General features: G+C 47.3%; 1 protein-coding gene across 2 annotated transcripts; it reads left to right on the forward strand.

Annotated features, from left to right (window-relative positions):
• The first annotated feature begins 441 nt into the window (after nt 1-441).
• On the forward strand, nt 442-6,603 carry lrrc59 (leucine rich repeat containing 59). Of its 2 annotated transcripts, none has more exons than XM_072456640.1 (7): nt 442-653; nt 761-820; nt 2,059-2,217; nt 2,293-2,397; nt 2,874-2,946; nt 3,801-3,986; nt 4,672-6,603. In XM_072456640.1, exons 1-7 carry the CDS (start codon nt 555-557, stop codon nt 4,938-4,940), a joined length of 951 nt encoding a protein of 316 aa, XP_072312741.1. In that variant the 5' UTR covers nt 442-554; the 3' UTR covers nt 4,941-6,603. The 2 variants fall into 2 exon arrangements, with proteins under 2 accessions (XP_072312741.1, XP_072312740.1); XM_072456639.1 differs by having other exon boundaries at nt 459-653; nt 4,669-6,602.
• Nucleotides 6,604-17,072: the final 10,469 nt, after the last annotated feature.

The raw sequence follows: 17,072 nt of genomic DNA on the forward strand, positions 1-17,072 counted from the left end.
CATTGAAATTGTGTATACACTGTGTGAGTGTACATCATGTAAGGAATATATATATTCAGAAACAACACAAAAAAAAAACACACATACAATTTCATAGCTTGTTTGATTACTCTTTGCGTTGTCGTCGTGTGAATAAACCATGGATCTATTATAATATGAATAAACGTGAAAATAAAATCCTGTTTCCGTGTCGTCCCTGCGCTGCCGTGTCGCCTCCGCTCCTGCAGGTGTCGCTGTACTTCCGCTTTCATACGTCACTTCCTGTTCCTTCAGTAACGTGGCTCTCCGTTGGACAGTCAGCGCTGCGGCTTTTCCACACTTTTGCTCGCAGCATTTCCCGTGTTTTTTCCCACAGTTTCGCAGTCACATTCCGCATTTAAACTCTCGGATCATTCGGCGTCACATTTGCGGTGATTTTGGACCCGTAAACTGTCAAAAAACGTTTCGAGCCGCTTTTCGACCACGACCAGCGTCTCTGCGCCGTGTTTGACTCGCTCAACTCTTCACGTTCATTCATTTTTTTATTTTGCAAAGTCAGTTTTACGACTTGAACCATGAGTAAAAACAAGTTATTGAACATTAAAGACAAAATAGAAGGGAACGAAGTGGACCTGAGCCTGTGTAATCTGACCGAGGCGCCGGTCAAGGAGCTGGTGAGGCGCTTGAACTTCGTCTTTTCACGCGATTTATGTCCATAAACTTGTGCTGTTGCTGTTTTAAATGTTTTATTCTTGTTTTGTTTAACTCTTTATCTCTTCAGGCTTCTGTCTCTAAAGTCACGGTGGTGGATTTGAGCTGCAACAACATCACGATGTTGACTGTAAGCGGTAAAACTCAAACTGTTTACGTGTTTTAATTTTATATTTTCAGGACTTTTTCAGGGTTGGATTGTTAATTGTGACGATTAAAGTCTGAAAGAAGTGTTGACACATTTGGTACATGTAAATACTAATGAGGGATGTTAATGTTATTGTGTTAGTCGTGATTATTCAGGTCATAATGTCGTCATAAGAAGCAGAAAATATGAACCGTGACTCATCATTTAGAAGCAAAGTTATGTCTTTTTAGTTCAACACAAAATAGACTATTCGTTTTTGTCACATTTAATATTATTTTGTCATTCAGAGAGTTTATTTTGTGTAAAACGGATCATAGACTTGTCACAAACTGTCACATCAGACCAATTCCTGAGCTACAATCAGAAATATGAAAGATTCAGTTCTGTGTTTTATTACACAGTTCATTGGATTCAATATTGTTTTAAGATTAGTTTATTTTTGTTATTGTTTTTTTTTTTTTTACATGAAAAACCCGACGAGAGAAATTACTTTTGGTGAAATGGAGTTTAAACAAACATGGGCCTTCAGATCTGGTCTCTCCTGAACACGTCTGTGCTCTGGTCTCTCCTGAACACGTCTGTGCTCTGGTCTCTCCTGAACACGCCTGTGCTCTGGTCTCTCCTGAACACGTCTGTGCTCTGGTCTCTCCTGAACACGCCTGTGCTCTGGTCTCTCCTGAACACGCCTGTGCTCTGGTCTCTCCTGAACACGCCTGTGCTCTGGTCTCTCCTGAACACGCCTGTGCTCTGGTCTCTCCTGAACACGCCTGTGCTCTGGTCTCTCCTGAACACGCCTGTGCTCTGGTCTCTCCTGAACACGTCTGTGCTCTGGTCTCTCCTGAACACGCCTGTGCTCTGGTCTCTCCTGAACACGCCTGTGCTCTGGTCTCTCCTGAACACGCCTGTGCTCTGGTCTCTCCTGAACACGTCTGTGCTCTGGTCTCTCCTGAACACGCCTGTGCTCTGGTCTCTCCTGAACACGTCTGTGCTCTGGTCTCTCCTGAACACGCCTGTGCTCTGGTCTCTCCTGAACACGCCTGTGCTCTGGTCTCTCCTGAACACGCCTGTGCTCTGGTCTCTCCTGAACACGTCTGTGCTCTGGTCTCTCCTGAACACGTCTGTGCTCTGGTCTCTCCTGAACACGTCTGTGCTCTGGTCTCTCCTGAACACGCCTGTGCTCTGGTCTCTCCTGAACACGTCTGTGCTCTGGTCTCCTGCAGCCTGAGTTCTGTGGCCTGGTGCACCTGGTGAAGCTGGACCTGAACAAGAACCATCTGGAGTCTCTGCCTGAGGACTTTGGGAGCCTGGTGAACCTGCAGCACCTGGACCTTCTGGGGAACAGACTCTCGGATCTTCCCGTCAGCTTCGCTCAGCTCAGGGTCAGTTTGGCTGAATTTTCCTGCTCATGTCAACGATAAAGTGGTTTTACTGTTTGTGTTCTGTGTCTGCTCCAGAGCCTGAAGTGGCTGGATCTGAAGGACAATCCTCTGGAGCTCAGTTTGTCAAAAGCAGCAGGAGATTGTCTGGACGAGAGGCAGTGCAGGCAGTGTGCAGCCAAGGTACAAACATCTGCTCTCATCACAAACATCTGCTGCTCTCATCACAAACATCTGCTGCTTTCATCACAAACATCTGCTGCTTTCATCACAAACATCTGCTCTTGTCACAAACATCTGCTCTCGTCACAAACATCTGCTCTCGTCACAAACATCTGCTCTCGTCACAAACATCTGCTCTCGTCACAAACATCTGCTCTCGTCACAAACATCTGCTCTCGTCACAAACATCTGCTCTCGTCACAAACATCTGCTCTCGTCACAAACATCTGCTCTCGTCACAAACATCTGCTCTCGTCACAAACATCTGCTCTCATCACAAACATCTGCTCTCATCACAAACATCTGCTCTCGTCACAAACATCTGCTCTCGTCACAAACATCTGCTCTCGTCACAAACATCTGCTCTCGTCACAAACATCTGCTCTCGTCACAAACATCTGCTGCTCTCGTCACCTTCACAAACATGTTGTGTTCAGGTTCTGGAGCACATGAGAGGACTCCAGGAGGAAGAAGAGAAGATCAGACAGAAGAAGCTACAGAGGGGAAAGGGTGAGGACCAGGACTTGGACCGAGACGGGACTGGGACGGGACTGGACCGGGACGGGACTGGGACGGGACGGGACTGGACCGAGACGGGACTGGACCAGGACGAGACGGGACTGAGACGGGACGGGACTGGACCAGGACGAGACGGGACTGGGACTGGGACTGGACCGGGACTGGACCGGGACTGGACCGGGACTGGACCGGGACGGGACTGGACTGGGACGGGACCGGGACGGGACTGGACTGGGACTGGACCGGGACGGGACCGGGACGGGACCGGACCGGGACGGGACTGGACCGGGACGGGACGGGACCGGACCGGGACGGGACCGGACGGGACTGGACCGGACCGGGACGGGACTGGACCGGGACCGGACGGGACTGGACCGGGACGGGACTGGACCGGGACCGGACGGGACTGGACCGGGACGGGACTGGACCGGGACCGGACGGGACTGGACCGGGACGGGACTGGACCGGGACCGGACCGGACCGGGACCGGACCGGGACGGGACTGGACCGGGACTGGACCGGGACTGGACCGGGACTGGACCGGGACTGGACCGGGACTGGACCGGGACGGGACTGGACCGGGACTGGGACGGGACTGGGACGGGACTGGACCGGGACTGGACCGGGACCGAGGCGGGACCGAGACGGGACTGGACCGAGGCGGGACCGAGACGGGACTGGACCGAGGCGGGACCGAGGCGGGACTGGACCGAGGCGGGACTGGACCGAGGCGGGACTGGACCGAGACGGGACGGGACCGAGACGGGACGGGACGGGACTGGGACTGGACCGAGACGGGACTGGGACCAGGACCAGGACTCTAAATCTGCCTCTCTCTGGTTCAGAGCTGGAGAAGAAGCGTGAGCTGAAGCAGAGGGAGCGCGAGGCGAGAGAGAGGGAGGTGAAGAAGAGAGAGAAGGCGGAGGAGAAGGAGCGACGCAGACACGAGTACAACCAGCAGATGGCAGCACAGGCAGCGCAGGAGCAGCAGAAGAAGAAGCAGGAGGAGAAGAAGAACGGGAAGGCCACAGGTAAAACACCAGCAACGATACACCAGCAACGATACACCAGCAACGATACACCAGCAACGATACACCATACACCAGCAGAGGGCCATACACCAGCAGGGGTCCATACACCAGCAGAGGGCCATACACCAGCAGGGGGCCATACACCAGCAGAGGGCCATACACCAGCAGAGGGCCATACACCAGCAGAGGGCCATACACCAGCAGGGGTCCATACACCAGCAGAGGGCCATACACCAGCAGGGGTCCATACACCAGCAGAGGGCCATACACCAGCAGAGGGCCATACACCAGCAGAGGGCCATACACCAGCAGAGGGCCATACACCAGCAGAGGGCCATACACCAGCAGAGGGCCATACACCAGCAGAGGGCCATACACCAGCAGAGGGCCATACACCAGCAGAGGGCCATACACCAGCAGAGGGCCATACACCAGGAGAGGGCCATACACCAGGAGAGGGCCATACACCAGCAGGGGTCCATACACCAGCAGGGGGCCATACACCAGCAGGGGGCGATGCACCATAACAAACAATATAATCAGGTTTTTTCCTTTCTTATTTTTCACTTATTAAATAGTTAAAATTAGTTAATAGTTAAAAAATTAAAATTATAAATGAGAAAGACTCTTGTTAATGTTGATAATGACCCGTGCGTTTGAACCGCTCCGTGTTTCCCCTCAGCAGATCGAGCGCGCGCCTCAGAACCCGCCTCAGAGCCCAGACGCTCCTCCCTCGGCCTCGCCCTGAAGCTCCTCCTCCTGGTCCTGCTCGGGCTGCTCGCCGTCGCCGCCGCCTGCCACGCCACGGACCTCAGAGCCACGCCCGCCTGCCGCGACGTCAACGTCCTGTCGGAGCAGGGTCTGTCCTGGGCCCAAGAGCACGCCACGGCGGCCGGAGAGCTGCTCCTGAGCCTGTCGGCCGGGGCCAAAGAGCTGCTGGAGTCCAAAAACTGACACCAACTGACACCTCAGTCAGAAGGATCTGGTTGGGAGAAGGCGTGGCCCTTTTTCCACTTGGATTTGGGCGATATCGACAAAAACGAACGCCCTCCACTGTTCCGTTCGATATTCACACGATGTCACGGCAATTTATCCGAAATGTGACTGAAATGTGTGTGAAATTCAAGAATGGCACCAAAAAAAGACAAAATTTGACCTGAAGTGCAGAAATGTCACTTTATTCACGTGACTTTTTAAGACTTTTTACCTTCAGTGTCTCGTACAAAGTGACATTTCTCCAAAAGAACAAATCTATATTTAAATACTAATAAACGACAGACGGTGAAGCTTCTGTGAGATAATATATTGTTCTACACTTGCCTTTCTGAATACGTTTAAACCTCGTGATGTTCGCGCGCCGCTGCCGCCCGGTGGACGAAAGCCGCGCGGTTACTGTGGGCGGAGCCGACGAAACGGCTCAAAAACAAATGACTCTTGGGTTTAATATCATTTCACGACTCTTGACGGCATGCCACGCCCACAACACGTGACCTGCAGATGAGTCTCGCGGGTGGTTCTGCGGCGTTGTGCGGCCGTCGTCATGGGGACGGAGGGACGATCAGAAATTCCTATGGAATTGTGGCTCAGGGTCTGTTTTTTATAAAATCGTGTTGAAAGGGGCTGTGCGTGGATTCTGTAACAGCGTCGATGGCCAGCAGGGGGAGCGGTGCGTGGATTCTGTAACGGCGTCGATGGCCAGCAGGGGGAGCGGTGCGTGGATTCTGTAACGGCGTCGATGGCCAGCAGGGGGAGCGGTGCGTGGATTCTGTAACGGCGTCGATGGCCAGCAGGGGGAGCGGTGCGTGGATTCTGTAACGGCGTCGATGGCCAGCAGGGGGAGCGGTGCGTGGATTCTGTAACGGCGTCGATGGCCAGCAGGGGGAGCGGTGAGCGAGTGGCTCAAAGAGTCAAACTGAAGGACGCGTATTTGACCTTTGAACCGTGTTTTTAACGTCGAAATAAACAATGAATTCAAATCCACAATCAAATATAATCGTGTTTTGATGTTTAATGTGGACTAAACACTCAAACACACGGGAAAAGCCGTTATAAACTGTAAAAAAAAGATGAAACACTTCTTGATTTTTGTTTGGGATACATTCTCCATCTTTAAGTCTTCAGTCGCCATATTTCCCCCTTTAGTGGACGTCCTGTTCACGAGCTCGTCTCTGCGCTCGTTAGAAGGACAAAGACAATCCAAATAATGCAGAATATATGTCCTTTAACCTTGTACTTAAACATTTAAGATTTTGGTGAGACTTTGGTGCCACTGCGATGAGACTTTGGTGCCACTTTGTTGCCACTGCGGTGAGACTTGATACTTTGTTGCCACTTTGGTGCCACTGCGGTGAGACTTTGGTGAGACTTTGGTGCCATTTCGGCCGCCGCTCTTCCTCCTGGTGAACTCTCAGTCGACCTAAACCCAGATTCAGAACAAACATGTAAAATAAAAGGATAATTACATATATTTTTCAAAACCCCCAAACTTTGACTGCTTTCCGTCAGATTAAAGCGGCACCTTCTGAAGCCGCCTTTACTGCAGAGCTGCTCTTCGGCCGTCCACAAGAGGGCGCCACAGTCTCTTCCATAAATGTCTGCTGAAGCTGCTGAAATACTTCTGTGTTTGAAATCTGTAATAAACAAAGCAAGTTTTTATGTTTTTTTGTCCGTTTTTGAGTTCAAACGAGAATTGTTTTGTTACGTGTCACAATCATTCGATGAGTTTATGAAAGTTTCAGTCTCTGACCAAACGACAAATCTACGTTTATGAAATCACACTTTCTGAATGAAAAAGTCGTGTTTGGAAAAGAAAACCAATTTGAACTGAAATGACGATTGTTTTTCTTTTCGACGACGTTCAGATTTGAATAATCACGGGATAAATAAGTTTGTTTGTTTGTGCTGCGGCGTTGCTCGTCAGACTAAACGAGCGAAACACATGCTTGAATATTTAATGTGAGACAAACGAGAGCGAAATTATTCTCAAACTATTTTATATTTGAAGTTCAGTCGAGCCAGAGTCTGGTTTTAATCTGAGTTTAAGTTTTATGATTGAATTGATCCGACACATGTAATTATCATAATTATGATATTAATTTATATCATTAAAGACTCAAATATTAGACAATGATTTGTTTTCATTTATTTTCATTCATGACAATTCATCAAAAATACAATATAAGAAGTGGACCTAAACTAGGACTAAACCAGGTCTGAACTGGGTTTAAACCAGTATAAACAGGGTCTAAACCAATACAAACCAGGTCTAAACCAGTATAAACCGGGTCTGAACTGGGTCTAATCAAGGACTAAACAAAGACTAAACCGGGTCTAAATCGGGACTAAACCGGTTATAAACCAAGACTAAACCGGTTCTAAACCAGGACTAAACCGGGTCTAAACCAGGACTAAACCAGGACTAAACCGGGACTAAACCAGGACTAAACCGGGACTAAACCAGAACTAAACCAGAACCGACCGGTCTTTGGCACGTTCCTCCTGAGCACCACCAGGGGGCGAGCGGAGCTTGAACGTGCCTCTGAACACGGCCACAAAATGAAAAGTGGCGAGAGAAGAAGAACCAAGCTTCCTGCAGTACTGCTCACGACCTGTAGAGGCCACTAACAACCGGCTCATCTGGAAACATCTCAGAACAATTTACATATAGTTGTGACGCGCTGCAGCTTCACATTTCATTGGTCGGTCGCCGCGTGTCTGGCTCTTCCTGGTCACACGGACACGCCCCCTGTTGTCTTTGCACACGTCACACTTTTAATCCCGGTCTCATTAAACATTCATGTGTTTGTGTTTTGCCCAGAAGGAAATTAATGCTTTTTTTATTGCGCGTCTTTGTAAATGAGGCTCAACATTTTTAATATCTGTTTTCTTCTTCTTCTCGACGACGTGGCGGTTGTAATTACGCCAGAGGAGCACCATTTGTTCATTTATTTATAACTTTGTGCCACTTTATTAAATAGTTTAGCCTTTAGCATCTGTAGCAGTAAGTAACAGAGAGGAAACTAAACCAGGACTAAACCAGGTCTAAACCAGGACTAAACCGGGTCTAAACCAGGTCCAAACCAAGACTAAACCAGGTCTAAACCAGGACTAAATCAGGTCTAAACCAGGACTAAACCAGGACTAAACCAGGACTAAACCAGGTCCAAACCAGGACTAAACCAGGACTAAATCAGGTCTAAACCAGGACTTAACCATGACTAAACCAGGTCTAAACCAGGACTAAACCAGGACTAAACCAGGTCTAAACCAGGACTAAACCAGGACTAAACCAGGTCTAAACCAGGACTAAACCAGGACTAAACCAGGTCTAAACCAGGACTAAACCAGGACTAAACCAGGGCTAAACCAGGACTAAACCAGGACTAAGCCAGGACTAAACCAGGTCTAAACCAGGGCTAAACCAGGACTAAACTAGGTGACCTGGTTTGGACCTGGACTCATGTTTATGCAGGGAGCGTCCGGCGCACTGGTCCTTGACCGCTCCTGTCAGACACCGTCCTTCAAATGGAGCACAAGCTCCAGCTGAAGCTGAACTCCTCTCGTCTGACTTCCTGTTTCGCTGGAGTTTGTTTGGAAGCGTCCGATGTCACGAGCGCCGTCTCAGATCGACCACAAACACATCCAGAACATTTGGGAAGAAAAACAGTCCAAAGTCGTGCCGAGAAGAGATTTTAACGTACTAAACTCACATAAATGTTGAGCCCACCACAGCTTTCCATCCCATCTACAGATATATTAGGGTTAGGGTGAAGCTTAAATACAGACCTGAGCAAGAAAACTTTTCTTTTTTTAATAGAAAAGATCAGTAACAGTTGAATCAGTAACAGTTGACTTCACTTTGCCTCATTCTGGGATATGTAACTTTCTGTTGATGATGAGCGTTTTCAAGGGTTTATAAAAGTCGTAAATGTATTTAAAGTATGATTTCAAACGATGGTCAGTTTTAACGGTTCATCATTCTCTGTCTCCCGTCGGCAAAGTCCTTTGAGTCTTCCTTTTGATCAACCCAGTGCGGACAGCTTTGATCCACCGCCTCTCTCCAAGGTGCTGACATCACCCCCTCTCTCCCTCTGCCCAAGGTGCTGACATGCCCCTCTCTCCCCCTTTTTTCGCTCCTTCTGTCTATGGTGCTGAAGTTACAAACTGCTGCCTCTCTCCCTGGTGCTGAAATCTACATTCTCCTTCCACTCCGCTCACACTTTGTCTCATCTTCCACCGTTTCTCTCTCTCTATTTGATAGTTTGACTTTTGGACAGTTTGGCTCTGATCCACTGCCTCTGTCCGTGGTGCTGACGTTGTCAACCGCTTCCTCTGTCCGTGGCGCTGACGTTACCAACTGCTTCCTCTGTCCGTGGTGCTGACGTTGTCAACCGCTTCCTCTGTCCGTGGCGCTGACGTTACCAACTGCTTCCTCTGTCCGTGGTGCTGACGTTACCAACCATTTCCGCTGTCCGTGGTGCTGACGTTACCAACCGCTTCCTCAGTCCGTGCCGCTGATGTTACCAACCGTTTCCTCTGTCCGTGGCGCTGAAGTTACCAACCGTTTCCTCTGTCTGTGGCGCTGACGTTACCAACCGTTTCCTCTGTCCGTGGTGCTGACGTTACCAACCGCTTCTGTCCGTGACGCTGACGTTACCAACCGTTTCCTCTGTCCGTGGCGCTGACGTTACCAACCGTTTCCTCTGTCCGTGGTGCTGACATTACCAACCGTTTCCTCTGTCCGTGGTTCTGATGTTACCAACCGCTTCCTCTGTCCGTGACGCTGACGTTACCAACCGTTTCCGCTGTCCGTGGTGCTGAAGTTACCAACCGCTTCCTCTGTCTGTGCTGCTGATGTTACCAACCGCTTCCTCTGTCCGTGGTGCTGACATTACCAACCTCTTCCTCTGTCCGTGGAGCTGAAGTTACCAACCGCTTTGGATAACCGATTTTTCAAAACTTTATTTAAACAGGACTAAACCGAGTCTAAACCAGGTTTAAACCAGGACTAAACCAGGTCTAAACCAGGACTAAACCAGGTCTAAACCAGGACTAAACCAGGACTAAACCAAGACTAAACCAGGACTAAACCAGGTCTAAACCAGGACTAAACCAGGACTAAACCAAGACTAAACCAGGACTAAATCAGGTCTAAACCAGGACTAAACCAGGTCAAAACTAGGACTAAACCAGTTTTCTAGCACGTTCCTCCTGAGCACCACCAGGGGGCGCTGCTGCTGTTTGAACTGTAGATTCATCTCAGAATCACGTTTGTGTCTGATAATAATGAAAGTATTTCTACAGCCAATCCTGCTCTTTGGATTCTGTACTCTCTCTCTCTCTCTCTCTCCTTTTTATTCAGTTATTTTCTTTCAATCCTTTCACCTCTTTCTTTTGTTTGTCCTCCCTCTCTCTCTCCCTCCGTACCATTTGCTTTTCTTTTTGTCCTCTATTTTTCCCTTCTCACCCTCACTCTCTCTCAGACGCTTTATCTCTCTCTTTGACTCACATGCTCTTGTTTTCTGTCTGTCGCTCTCTCCCTCCCTCTCTCACTCTCTCTCCCCCTGTTTCCTGACCCCTCTCCTCCCTTTCTCTCTCTCTCCCCCTGTCTCCTGACTATTCTCTCTCTCTCCCTCTCTCTCTCACTCTCTCTCTCCCCCCTGTTTCCTGATCCCTCTCTCTCCCTCTCTCTCTTTCTTCCTCTCTCTCTCTCTTCCTCTCCCCCCTCTCTCTCTTACTCTCTCTCTCTCCCCTCCCCCCTGTGTCCTGACCCTTCTCTCTCTTGTTGTTATTGACTTTGTGATTCTGCTTTGTTCAAACATCTGCTCTGATCACAAACACAAACAGAGCCGCGTCGTCCTGGACAAACTTGTAAAACTCTAACGCATTTCACCGAATACAATAAATACAAATAAATAAAAAACATTAAATTAAGCACATCTGTCTTCTTCTTCTTCTTCTTCTTCTTCTTCTTCTTCTTCTTCTTCTTCTTCTTCTTCTTCTTCTTCTTCTTCTTCTTCTTCTTCTTCTTCTTCTTCTTCTTCTTCTTCTTCTTCTTCTTCTTCTTCTTCCTCCTCTTCTTCCTCCTCTTCCTCTTCCTCTTCCTCTTCCTCTTCTTCTTCTTCTTCTTCTTCTTCTTCACCTTCTTCCTCTTCTTCTTCCTCCTCCTCTTCTTCCTCTTCCTCTTCCTCTTCTTCTTCTTCTTCTTCTTCACCTTCTTCCTCTTCTTCTTCCTCCTCCTCTTCTTCCTCTTCTTCTTCTTCTTCTTCTTCTTCTTCTTGGTGGTGGTGGTTGGCGTGTTTGATGGCTCTCCAGACGTCTCCTCCTCAGTTTGGCTCTTAACAGCGCGGTCAGGTGACGGGCCTTTAACACCGGCTAAAAATACAAACGTGTGAAAATAGTTTGCAAAGTGCAATCTGCGACTGCCAGAACGAGACGATTCCGACGCCGCGTAAATATGTGTAAAACTACGTGTTAGAAACGGAGAAACTGTGACTTTGGAGACACGAGGCGCGGAAAAGAAGAGTCAGAAACAGGCTTTCTCCAGGACCAAACCAGGACTAAACCAGGTCCAAACCAGGACTAAACCAGGTCCAAACCAGGACCAAACAAGGTCTGAACCAGCTCTGAACTGGGTCTAAACCATGTGACCCTGGTTTAAAGGTGTAAACATTTTCTTTCATCGGTGACTGCAGCTTTTTTCCTTTAAACTCTCTGACCTGAGTTTGAAGGATGTGACTTCAGAGACGAGGTGATGTATCCAGACTTTGGGAAACACCCAGGAAGTGTCCCAGCTCCAGAGCCTCAGGCGCGTGTAACACCTGAGAGCAGCCGGAGCGCCCTGCAACCTGAGAACACGTGTGTACAACCTGAGAACACGTGTGTACAACCTGAGAACACACGTGTACAACCTGAGAACACGTGTGTACAACCTGAGAACACGTGTGTACAACCTAAGAACACGTGTGTACAACCTGAGAACACGTGTGTACAACCTGAGAACACGTGTGTACAACCTGAGAACACACGTGTACAATCTGAGAACACACGTGTACAACCTGAGAACACGTGTGTACAACCTGAGAACACGTGTGTACAACCTGAGAACACGTGTGTACAACCTGAGAACACACGTGTACAACCTGAGAACACGTGTGTACAACCTGAGAACACGTGTGTACAACCTAAGAACACGTGTGTACAACCTGAGAACACGTGTGTACAACCTGAGAACACGTGTGTACAACCTGAGAACACACGTGTACAACCTGAGAACACGTGTGTACAACCTGAGAACACGTGTGTACAACCTAAGAACACGTGTGTACAACCTGAGAACACGTGTGTACAACCTGAGAACACGTGTGTACAACCTGAGAACACACGTGTACAATCTGAGAACACACGTGTACAACCTGAGAACACACGTGTACAACCTGAGAACACGTGTGTACAACCTGAGAACACACGTGTACAACCTGAGAACACACATGTACAACCAGAGAACACGTGTGTACAACCTGAGAACACACGTGTACAACCTGAGAACACACGTGTACAACCTCCTGAGAACACACGTGTACAACCTGAGAACACACGTGTACAACCTGAGAACACACATGTACAACAATAGAGGCCCAGATCTACCACACCAGACAAGACCCAAGGTCTAGGCTGTGCAAAGGGGGCCCTGAGACCATCCAGCACATAACTGCAATGCTGCAGGGACAGCATGCATGGAGCTCCATCACCAGGAGCTGGCATAGTGTACAGAAACATCTGAGCAGAGTACGGGCTGGAGACCCCAAGGACAAAGTGGGAAACACCACCAAAGGTGGTGGAGAACGACCGAGCCAAGGTCCTGTGGGACTTCCAGATACAGACAGACAGAATGGGGAGAACCAACCAGACATAGTGGTGGTCGACAAGGGTCAGAGGAAAGCCGTGGTGGTGGACAGTGCAGTACATGGGATGGAAACATCCGGAAAAAGGAACACGAGAAACTAGAGAAATAGGCCTCAGAGAGGAGCTGGAGAAGGCCTGGAGCCTGAAGGTATCAGCCCCCAAACTGGAGGAATGGCTTGAGAAGATCCAGAAAAAAACATCAGACATCTCGGTCCAGAAAGGTGCAGGAACAGCAAAGATACTATATATGTATGTACTACACATACTACACACTGTTATAACACCGTTTTGAGGCCCACATCACAGACACAAAATAACACAGTAGTTTGCAATGATTCATCTAATATTAAACCTTGATATTGTGGATTAGTGGGCGGTGCTTTCACAGTAAAGGGGCGTGGCCTCTCCTGTCAGCGTGAGTGGGAAACACACCACATTTGCTCTGCTCGCAGCCTTTCACAGTGCCACAGGTCAGAGGTCACGGTCCAGAGCCCGCCTTGGCCCCTGAGCCTTCAAACGGCCGCCGGAGTCCAGCTGTCCGCCGCAGATGTTGAGTGTGAGCATATGTCTCACACAGATTAACTGGAATCATCTCACCGGCAGCAGAGCGATGATCCGAGCGGCTCAGGACGGGGCGCGGCTCGGGGCGTGGCTTGGGACGTGGCTCGGGGCGTGGCTCGGGACATGGCTCGAGTCGAGGCTCGGGTCGAGGCTCGGGGCGCAGGGGAGGAATAATTTAAGAGTGAAAAGTTTGGATTAAAGTCCACATGAAACTTCTACTGTTCTTCTAACTGTGCTGAATCCCTCTGTGATGATTTGTTTCCATGGCAACAACCCTGAGATCGATCTGAGCGAGTCATAAAAGACGTTTAATAATTCTAGTTTGTTTAGTAGAAAAAGCTTCAGTTGTAGTCATCTGGACTCAGTTTGAAAAAATAGACGTTTCGACTCTCATCCAAGAGTCATTGTCAATAAAAGAATTTAGGTCGAGAACTCCGATATTAATACTGTTCTGTGGTAAGACCCGCCCATTGGGAGGAGCCTTCCTGAAGTAGAAAGAGTTGTTTGTTTCAACAGAAACTCCCCCCTTGTATCTACCGAGCTAGCCTATTCAGAATCTTAATGGGCTATTAGAATCCTCTTTGTCTTTGTGAGACCCTGGCTCAACCACCCTGAGTACCTGATTAGCATCTAAATGTCCTGGTCCTGGTCCTCTACTTTTCCAGGGGTTCAGTATACCATTATAGATACCAGGAAGATTGAATCTGAGCCCTCCATTTCTGTTTGAGTCCAGATGACTACAACTGAAGCTTTTTCTACTATGGAACACGCCTGGACGAATGAGGGATTACACCGACAATTCTAGTTTGTGTGTATGTGAGGGGCGTGGCTAAAGCGAGCGTGCACAGGAACAGTTTTGCCTCATTTCTTTGACTTCTCTCAAAGCCTCTACGCCGCGTTTGAACCTCTCGTTATGTCATGCTAATGCTAATGCTAATGTTAGACGCATAATGACCTGGAAATATCACATTTTATATTCTAAACCAGGTCTAAACCAGGTCTAAACCAGATGTAAACCAGGTCTAATCCGGGTCTGAACCAGGTCTTAGTCAGGACTAAACCAGGACTAAACCGAATGAATCCTTCTCAATGTGTTAAATATGTGACTATTTTTATTGTTAAGACTTTGAGAAAATAATCCAGATTTTGAAGCACAAGACGAGTTTTTACAAAACATGTAATCAGATCAGTTACTACTTCTCCTTTAATCTGAGAGAGAGAGGGGGAAGAGAGAGAGAGAGAGAGAGAGGGGGAGGAGAGAGAGAGAGAGGGGGAGGAGAGAGAGGAGAGAGAGAGGGGGAGGAGAGAGAGGGGGGAGGAGAGAGAGAGAGGGGGAAGGAGAGAGAGAGAGAGGGGGAGGAGAGAGAGGAGAGAGAGAGGGGGAGGAGAGAGAGGGGGGAGGAGAGAGAGAGAGGGGGAAGGAGAGAGACAGAGAGAGAGGGGGGAGAGAGGGGGAGAAAATGAAAGTAGAAAAGAGAGAGGAAAAAAAATCCTGTTCACTTGGTAAATCCTGGTTGTGATTTTCACTCGACTCAGACAGGGCGAACGAGAGAGAGAGAGAGGGAGAGAGAGAGAGAGAGAGAGAGAGAGAGGGAGAGGGAGAGAGAGAGAGAGAGAGAGAGAGGGGGGAGGAGAGAGAGGAGAGAGAGAGGGAGAGAGAGAGAGAGAGAGAGGAGGATTACAGACAGACAGAGCGCAGGAGCAACAGTCGGTGGGAAACAGAGCCGAGCTGCCATCTGTGCCTCGGGAGCCCAAACACAAATCTCACAAATGTAAAAAAAAAACAAAAAGACAAAAAAAGACAAAAAGAAATGTTCGGAGGGAAAAGGCAGAAGTGTGCGGCGGGCGAGCGAGAGGGACGTGAAGAGCGGACGGAAAGACGCTGAGAACTTTTCACGTCGCGGGGAATGGAAAAGAAAGGGCATCCGAGCAAAACCATCCAAAACTGAGATGGTTTGAGTGGGAAACTTCTCAAGGAATTTATGATTTTTCAAGATTTTTTACCACAAAATTTGAGGAGATTTTTGAATTTTTGTCACGACTTCACAAACCGGGAAACGTGGAAGGAATTCACCGTAAATATGTGCAATTTTGAGGGTTTAGCGTGCACATAAATGTAGTAAATGTGGCAAATTTAGTCACGTTTTTGGAAGACATGGAAAATAACAATCAGAAATTCAGAGTTTTTTTTAATTGAAATTTCAATTGAAATTCAATCAAAGAGTCGTTTTCAGATTTAGTGATTTTTTTGGCCAAATTGTTTTTTGGGGTGAAAATGGGAGGACGTTTTCAAATTTGGCACAACCTTTAATAAATTCAAATAAAAAATTCAGATTTTTCTTTATTTACGACAAAACTGAGGAAGGACTCAAAACTAATTTTTGACGTCACTAAACTTTGATTTGTTTTTGGGAAAATTGTCAAAAGAAAAAAACAACAATAGAATTGACAAAAAGTTAAAACGGAAAATATGAAGTGTTTTTCTCCAGCGTTTGTTTTTCGAATTAAAATCGTTTTTACCCTAAAAATTAGACTGATTTTGTAACAGTTTTTGTCCATAATCTTGTTTTTCCTGTTTTTTTGTTCAAACCTGCAGAAAAATATTTCATACTTGACCTTTCTTTTAAAAACCAAACGCACTGGCTTTTTTGTTTTTCCCTTGAAATTGAAAATCAGCATTTATTCTTTCTTTTTTCTGGAGTTTCACAATTTGTCGATTTTCTTCCTTCGAGAGGAGCGGAACATTTTCGCTCAAACTGGATTATCGCCATCACAAAACTCTGACTGTTTCTGTTGTTTTTTAAAAAAATGTCTGAAGCTGAAAAACACTGGATTTGAGTTTTTCGTTTTTTTTGCCATTTTGGTTGATCTTGAATGTGTTTTTGTGGCCCGGCTTCACGGCGCGTTACCACGAGGATTGTAAAACTGAATTTAGATTTTTTCTTTTCTTTTTTGAGGGAAACAAAGCGACAGACGATGGATGAAAAGTGACGGTGAGTCAGTTTTTACTGTAAAAACAAAAACTCTGAATAAATGTCGATATGATGCAGAATTTTATGTTTGAAATTGATTTGAATTGTTTCGATGTATTTTTGTTTTAAAGATTGAAGAATGTAGGTTTTTAAAGCGTTTTGAGTAGGAAAAACTGAAAGTTTCCTATTTCCATTTTTACCAAAATGATTTGTGACATTTGTAAAATGTTGGTGTTTTTAGTAAAACATGAAACAAAAACTAGTTTATGCAAAACATTCGACACTTTCGATTTTTTTATGACAAAATTGTGTTTAAATTTAAACTTGTGTCAATCGTGGATAAAACAGAGAAACTCTTTATTGCTATGACATCGTGATATTATGGTTTTGTAAATGGAAAAGGATTCTGCTGCTTTAGTCCTGGTTTAGTCCTGGTTAAGTCCTGGTTTTGACCTGGTTTAGTCCTGGTTTAGCCCTTGTTTAGACATGGTTTGGACCTGGTTTAGTCCTGGTTCAGACCTGGTTTAGTCCTGGTTTGGACCTGGTTTAGTCCTGATTTAGTCCTGGTTTGGATCTGGTTTAGTCCTGGTTTAATCCTGGTTCAGACCTGGTTTAGTCCTGTTTCAATCCTGGTTTAGACCTGGTTTAG

Source organism: Eucyclogobius newberryi, unplaced genomic scaffold (assembly GCF_026437365.1).
Source record: "Eucyclogobius newberryi isolate DKJ021-1_F unplaced genomic scaffold, fEucNew1.0.hap1 SCAF_20, whole genome shotgun sequence".
Taxonomy (NCBI): domain Eukaryota; kingdom Metazoa; phylum Chordata; class Actinopteri; order Gobiiformes; family Gobiidae; genus Eucyclogobius; species Eucyclogobius newberryi.

Coding starts and splice junctions, on each gene's coding strand:
- lrrc59 (XM_072456639.1), top strand. CDS start 555: ATGAGTAAAAACAAGTTATTGAACATTAAAGACAAAATAGAAGGGAAC. Junction 654..760: donor AGGCGCCGGTCAAGGAGCTG/GTGAGGCGCTTG, acceptor TTATCTCTTCAG/GCTTCTGTCTCTAAAGTCAC. Junction 2,947..3,800: donor GAAGCTACAGAGGGGAAAGG/GTGAGGACCAGG, acceptor TCTCTGGTTCAG/AGCTGGAGAAGAAGCGTGAG.